This window comes from Gadus chalcogrammus, chromosome 14, assembly GCF_026213295.1.
Source record: "Gadus chalcogrammus isolate NIFS_2021 chromosome 14, NIFS_Gcha_1.0, whole genome shotgun sequence".
Classification (NCBI taxonomy): Eukaryota; Metazoa; Chordata; class Actinopteri; order Gadiformes; family Gadidae; genus Gadus; species Gadus chalcogrammus.
The window spans coordinates 15,146,648-15,153,190 of record NC_079425.1 but is presented as its reverse complement, the minus strand read 5'-3'; the positions used below and the strand labels follow the sequence as shown (position 1 = coordinate 15,153,190).

At 43.3% G+C, this 6,543-nt stretch overlaps 2 protein-coding genes across 4 annotated transcripts; one reads left to right on the top strand and one right to left on the bottom strand.

The window, feature by feature from the left end:
* Nucleotides 1-429: 429 nt before the first annotated feature.
* Nucleotides 430-3,755, top strand: pabpn1l (PABPN1 like, cytoplasmic). Of its 3 annotated transcripts, none has more exons than XM_056608310.1 (6): nucleotides 430-797; nucleotides 1,236-1,359; nucleotides 1,884-1,951; nucleotides 2,024-2,262; nucleotides 2,359-2,446; nucleotides 2,761-3,755. In XM_056608310.1, the coding sequence occupies exons 1-6, from the start codon at nucleotides 720-722 to the stop codon at nucleotides 3,085-3,087; spliced, it is 924 nt and encodes a 307-aa protein (XP_056464285.1). In that variant the 5' UTR covers nucleotides 430-719; the 3' UTR covers nucleotides 3,088-3,755. The 3 variants fall into 3 exon arrangements, with proteins under 3 accessions (XP_056464285.1, XP_056464287.1, XP_056464286.1); XM_056608312.1 differs by having other exon boundaries at nucleotides 431-797; nucleotides 1,239-1,359; nucleotides 2,024-2,130; XM_056608311.1 differs by having other exon boundaries at nucleotides 432-797; nucleotides 2,024-2,130.
* A 16-nt stretch (nucleotides 3,756-3,771) lies between these two features.
* On the bottom strand, nucleotides 3,772-6,377 carry trappc2l (trafficking protein particle complex subunit 2L). Its single transcript, XM_056608318.1, has 5 exons — nucleotides 6,285-6,377; nucleotides 5,519-5,691; nucleotides 4,598-4,685; nucleotides 4,143-4,222; nucleotides 3,772-3,947 (listed from the first exon to the last, which is right to left on the bottom strand). The coding sequence occupies exons 1-5, from the start codon at nucleotides 6,315-6,317 to the stop codon at nucleotides 3,902-3,904; spliced, it is 420 nt and encodes a 139-aa protein (XP_056464293.1). The 5' UTR covers nucleotides 6,318-6,377; the 3' UTR covers nucleotides 3,772-3,901.
* Nucleotides 6,378-6,543: the final 166 nt, after the last annotated feature.

The following is a 6,543-nucleotide window of genomic DNA, read 5'->3' as shown; positions in this document are numbered from 1 at the left end:
GTGTAATTAAAATATAAAATCAAATATTAACCATGCCCTTGTCTGGTCATTTTATATAGATCTATATGCAACAGCCTAATGAAAACATATTGAAAACCCAACCCAACCTGAACTTTTATTTGATAATCAAGGCTTACCTAAAAGTGTAATATCTAATAAGCCCTACATCTCTGTGTTCAAAATCGATATCTAGGCTACATCACAACCTTCCACACATCAGCTCGGCCTGAAAATATCTACATAGACAAATGATCAATGCAAAGCAATTAATATAATATTTTACCGTTAAACTTGGCATATGTATGACATTGTCTTCCTTTAGCCTATGTGAAAGTTATCTTTTATAGCAAGTTATCATAAATTCTATGCTCTTTTTAACTGTCGTGAAGAAGTCACCTAAATGTCCCCACCGGGTATAAATCGACCAATCAGCAGTATCATTGGATGTGCATTGTGCAAAGGTGATTCTAATCAGCAGCACCGTTCAGTTATTGATGAGTTTAGCATACTTCCTCATCGTCCATTATTTATCTCGAGCTCTTTTTTTATAAGTTGGCTCTCGCAAGATGATCAGAGGGCTGGCCTGCTGCGGAATGTGACAAGCGTACAAGTGTTTTGCTGAAAAATCCAAAAACTTTTATTTTTGTTTGGAGAGGATTTAGCAAAAAGCGGTGTTGCAGAGAGGTTGTTTGGACAGCTGTCATGTTGGAACTGTGATAATGATGATGATGGAAAACAACGACACGTTCGATTACCTGGATGGCGTGGATGGCGGGGGATATTTTAACGAGGACCCGGTAGGTCTATTATTCAATGGGATTTTCGAGGTTGGCGTCACTTTTGTCGTTACATCTGTATGCCGAGTTAAAGTAATGCATAATAAATACTAAGCATTGTTTAAATAAATACATGCATTCTAAGAAGGCGTTTTGATAAATCTTGTGCTGCACGTTGCGACGAGGACAAAAAGTATTCTGTTAAAGGGCACAAGAAGCGCCTGCGCACTGCATCCTGGATGTGGTATTTTTTGTCCAGCTGTAGCATTCCGCATTTCCACACTGGAACCATGGGGAAGCGCGTGTCGTTATGACAGAATATTTCTCGTCAGGCATTATACGCAGATACTAAGTAGTATTGGGACACGCTGCCTCATCAATGACGGGTTGAGACGGATTCGGTTATTGCATTGAAATCGCTTTAGTTTATGTCTACGATTGCTTTACCGTGTGTGTCAGGAGCTGGCAGCCATCAAGGCCCGGGTGCTGGAGCTGGAGATGGAAGAAGAGGCTGAGAGGATGAGAGAGGAGGAGCACTGCGAGTCCGCAGAGATGCAGCTGCTTTCCGGCAGCCCCCAGCCCGGTAAGACGGCCGGGAAAGGGTGTCTGGTCGCACACATAACAACTTAATAGTTGCATGTGTTCAGGAATGAGTCTTTTCAAAGAATCGGTAACTGTTCTGTATGCATAGACGTCGATACAGTTTTATGGAACCGTTTTAGCACGTTTCTGTCAGGTATGCTAAGCCAAGTCGCCTGGAGTCAGGTGAGGTTGCTCGAGCGTCCATCATTTGGCCAACACCTGTGTCGCATCGCTAGGGATCAAAAGCGGCTCCCACATGTTCCGACAATTATTTAATAAGGGTGTTAAACTCTGCCCACCCTCAACCAGCTAGGTGCACCAAAGGGAAACTACCCCCCTCCCACGTGCCTTTGCATATTTTTCACCTATTAGTTCTTCAATTTCTTTCAGAAATCATATTTGTCGTTTCTTTTAAGAAAATAAAGTTACCAATTGACGGGAAGCCAGTGTTCATTTGGCCCCCTTTTTTGCAGTCCAAAAGTTAGGATGGTTTATCTGTGTCTATGTGTGGTTCCCCGCGGTCAGGGCTCTTCTACAACATGACCCACGAGGAGAGGATCGACGCGGACAACCGGTCCGTCTACGTAGGAAATGTAAGCCCTGCCTAAGACCTTATATCTTTAGGACTGTAGTTTGTTTATTTTTAACGTGTTTTTGTTTCCCAGGTGGACTATGGCGCAACAGCAGACGAGCTGGAGATCCACTTCAATGGCTGTGGGCCTGTCAATAGGGTCACCATACTATGCGACCGCTTCTCTGGACACCCAAAGGGGTGGGTCTATCCTCTACCATCCCATCATCTCCCCCTACCCTCGTCAACCCTAACCACACCCGTCCAGGCCTCCACCACCCACAACCATCTTACCCTTGTCGCTAATTTATCACTGCCTGGAACACCCGTGTGGTATTGCAAGTGGCATGCGCACGTTAAACGTTCATATCAATGCTACAGTACAAGGCCATCTGTAAGTTCTTCTGTGCTCTTTTTCCGCCGCCACAGCTTTGCCTACATCGAGTTCTCAGACAGAGATTCGGTGCAGAGCGCCATCGGTCTGGACGAGACTCTGTTCCGGGGCAGGGTGCTCAAGGTGGGTGGCGTTTACTTTGGACAATGATTTGATATTAACTGCATTTCAATGGTTTCCCCATGGTTCTTTATAACTTTAAGTAGACATTATCTTTCCTTAAGTGCTTTTAAGTCACTGACAATTTTGTACGGCAATAAATAAATGGCTAATAATAAAGTCCCTTGGGTATGCTGTAAAAATCTGCCTCGCTTAAAATGTTTGCATGGCTGCAGTAGAAGGTGCCTTTTTCCAACATTAACGCTACAAGCTCATTCCTTAGCTCCTATCTTCGTGCTGCAGTGAGGTGTTTGATGTTCTGTTGGTCTGGTCCGCAGGTGATGCCCAAACGGACCAACATGCCAGGTATAAGCACCACAGACCGCGGCGGGCCCCGTGGTGGTGGTCGCTCCAGAGGGCGCGGGCCCCGCCCCCCGCGCTACCACAACGGCTTCCAGGGTCGCTTCCGCTACCAGTCGGCCCGGCCCCCCCACCCTGTGCCCCACCCTTACTATGGAGGCCCCCCCGCAGGGAAGCGGCAGTGGGGACCCCCGGAGTACCGTGAACAAACCTCCAAACGCTACCCTTGCCTCCTCCTTATCACCCCGCCATCGGAGGAGGGTGGCCCAGGGCCAAGCGGCCACCACTACCCCCAGCAGCGCTAGCATTAGATTTATAGGTGCTAGGGTTAGCATTAGTGCTACTTTGGGGCTACTGTGGCGGGAAGTCGCAGAAATGTGGAGCATTCAAAAACTTCAGTGACTTTTTTTTGTTTTTTATGAACTGTCTTCATTCCAGTGGTGGCCGGGTTACAGGAGGTCTTGCGTCATGAGGGGCGGAACGCACAGATAAAATGTGGGGTTAATCATTCATTCCCACCCCACCTACTGGACAAGTGACCACAGGGGTCATGTTGACCTTTTTAATGTCCTGTGCCGTAGGCCCGAGGAAGGGAACCCATGGGCTTGGGGTCCGTCTGGTGGCTGGCTACGGGACGGTGAGCCAGACCAATCTGTTCCATAGTGCTAACCTTCAGCTTTGTGTTTTACTCTCGGCGCTATGCATGATGCAAGCACCTAGCGAGGGCCTGGCTCTGCCATGTCAGTCAGGACGTCCTCTGCAGTGGTTTTGAGTTGCAAGCATGTCGATGGCTGCAACCGCAAGCGCATGTGACAATCACGGCGCCATTTCGTGTCTTTTTACGTTTGCTGCGAATGTATTGTTGACCGTGTTGTAATTTATATTGTATATAATTTTCTCATGTGTTTATAATTTACCAGATTACGTTTCATAAGTGAAAATCATAAATAAAAATAATCTATTTATCTTGACTCTTGTATAAGACATTGGAAGGATTCACACATGCATTAGTATATAAATGCTTTCCTTTTATTTAACAATACATTTTCACACGGACACAAGGATGTGAATCTTAATGTAGGGACATTATGTACAGTAGACGTTGGATGCGGGGAGGCTTCAGCTGACTTGTACCATCATTCCAGATACCATGCCTTCAAACACCCTGGAGAAAAGATCAGATAGGTCGATTACCATCTGGGTACACTAGTGTACCCAACAGTCACTTGTGTATTGTATCCCCATTTGAAAACCTAAATTTATCTTCAGAATTCGGCCTTAACTATTTTTTTCGTTACCTAGGCAATTAGTGTTGATACAGCCTTCATTGAGTTACAGATGTTTAGTCTGTATAACTTACTTGGACTGGACGGGATCTCCAGGGTTGTAGAAAGGGTTGCACATCACATCTGTGAAGGAGTTGTGTAGTTTCCTGAACATCTGGAAAATAAATATCCACAACAGATTAATCAAAATATAGATTAGTTTACAGATTTGATAGGTTTGTGTGCATATTTTTATTAAAATGGGTATTCCTGGGCATTTGGAGTATGGTCAACATTTATATTTATACATTTTGTCTTAGTATAAAGCACAGCTTCTTTGACCACTGCATGTTTTTTTTTGGGGGGGGGTTAGGACGGGATCAAAAAGTATTTGTCCAATTTGTAGTTTTACTTGGAAGACATATGTACAGGGTATTGATTGAGTGGATGGAGGTAGGTATTAGTAGCAAGCAACAAGGGTGTATTTCTAATGGAAATCTCTTCTACAACTTATGATTTTGGCTGACCTAGAGAGAGCGAGATGACTTACACTTCGGATCTCATTGTCCCGTAATGATGTATTGGAGGAGTCGACAACGATGACAAACTTCACCTTGGAGTTAGTCACATAGCCATATCTGATCAGTGTTAAACACAACGATGTAGGTATGATGTACACATCAGCAGGTTTTACTAGTAGGGTATAATGGCTAGTGTTTGGCTTCAAGCCAAAGGCTACTGGGCTTGATCCGTCTACATATTGACATTCTTTAGCATGAAACGTAGCCCCTTAATGACATGAATCAGCGATCACTAGGTCGCTTTGGATAAAGCCGTTATTGCGATGATTTGGCAGATCTTTTTATCCAAAGCGGTTTACAGTCAATTCAAAGGTGTTCCGGCATCTTGCTCAAGGATGCATACAGACTACCATTGATATTAGGGATATTACTAAAAAGGGATATCATAACTACTATACCCATCTGGTGATTGAGACTAGGACTGTAGCCACCCATATTACCAGTAGAACAAATCTTAGTCTACTGTTGTACCAACTCTACAACCAATAGATTGGTTGATGGGTGAAAAAGATATTCAAAATTAATATACAAGTTATCGTTAGATAACTTGTATATTAATTTCAGATCCACTCAGTCCAACAAGTCTAATATGTTCATATTCCAGCCTGTGGTGCGTCTTGTGATCAGTTTAGAGAAGACTAAATGTTCATCAAGTTACAACTAGCAGTCTTCCTTAAGTTGGGTTCAAAGTTGTGTAAAATCAATTGAAAAATTTGTTAGTAAATTACAATTAGTAAAAAATCTGTCTGCATTTGTCCCTCTCACCCCCAAAATAATCTATTAAGAAGAACTTTTTCCTTTAGAAAGAAACAACAGTGATTGTCTGACAAATGAGAATTTGGGGGAAAGGACCAACCAATCGGCAGCCCTAATTGAGAAATGAAGGATACACTTTGTAGTCTTCGGTGGGGTAAAGGAGCCCCAAGTACAGCTCTCTCTGGTCAGCCATGGCCTTGCCTGCTGCTGAGATCTTCTCCTCCACAACGTCCAAAGAGGTGTGGACCGTGTAGTGGAACTTCAACTCATTCTGTGTAGGGACACTCCGGATGTACAGCGGGTAGTTCTGAGAACGACACACAGCGAGAATAGGGATTCCAAACCAAGGATATGCAAGCAGGTTCTAGTAGAACGTGTAAAGACTTAGACTTTGCTTTTAATTACAACGAGAAAATAGTTTATTGCTGCTGATCGATAAATAAATAGAAGTATTTCCCAGCCTCTACCATTTTTAACACTTGGGCCACTAGAATACGCTAAATAATGACAGTATCATATTGGGCAAACTGGTTTGCTTTAAGGATTAGAAATTCTGAAATGCTTAAAGCTTTCAAGTTCTGTCCTGCTATACTGGAAGAGCATGGTATTAGCACTGTCAGGGTTAGGAGTTCGAGTCACTAGTGGGCCCAACTCCATACTAAGAATCTTGTATGCACTCGGAGTATTATAAAAAGCTCGTTCGATGGCGTCCACCAAATCACACATTATGAAGCAACATCAACTCAATCGCATTGTTGTACCTTGAACCTCTTTGGATCTGTTAGCTTTTTCAAAATTGTAATACGCTAAAAAGCTGACGTTTCAAACCAGAAACACAACCCCTCTAAAAGTATGCACAGATTACAAAGAAATACGTTATTTATTACAGATTAATGTTACCTCCTTTGCGATCACTGCTATGCACACCGCCATGTTGTCTTCTTTTCCGTCAGACGCTGTCACGTGACCGTGTGTCTTGACGTCAACAAGGAAAACAGTTGTTAAGGGATTTACGTTTAATGCTTATACATTTTTTTATTTGTTCTATGGTAATTGCTGAGTAAATAATCGTACAATTAAAAGTTATTCAGGGATATAATAACAAATAGTTAATTTAGTTTGCGCAAGTGTTGCGCAAAAGTGCTTTCGCGAATTCTAA

Excerpts from the sequence above, each read along its gene's own strand:
- pabpn1l (XM_056608310.1), top strand. The coding sequence starts at position 720 with ATGATGATGATGGAAAACAACGACACGTTCGATTACCTGGATGGCGTG. Across the intron at positions 798-1,235 it reads GATATTTTAACGAGGACCCG|GAGCTGGCAGCCATCAAGGC; the intron begins GTAGGTCTATTA and ends CGTGTGTGTCAG. Across the intron at positions 2,447-2,760 it reads TCCGGGGCAGGGTGCTCAAG|GTGATGCCCAAACGGACCAA; the intron begins GTGGGTGGCGTT and ends TCTGGTCCGCAG.
- trappc2l (XM_056608318.1), bottom strand. The coding sequence starts at position 6,317 with ATGGCGGTGTGCATAGCAGTGATCGCAAAGGAG. Across the intron at positions 4,686-5,518 it reads CCCACCGAAGACTACAAAGT|ATATGGCTATGTGACTAACT; the intron begins GTATCCTTCATT and ends AACACTGATCAG. Across the intron at positions 4,223-4,597 it reads GGGACAATGAGATCCGAAGT|ATGTTCAGGAAACTACACAA; the intron begins GTAAGTCATCTC and ends TTTATTTTCCAG.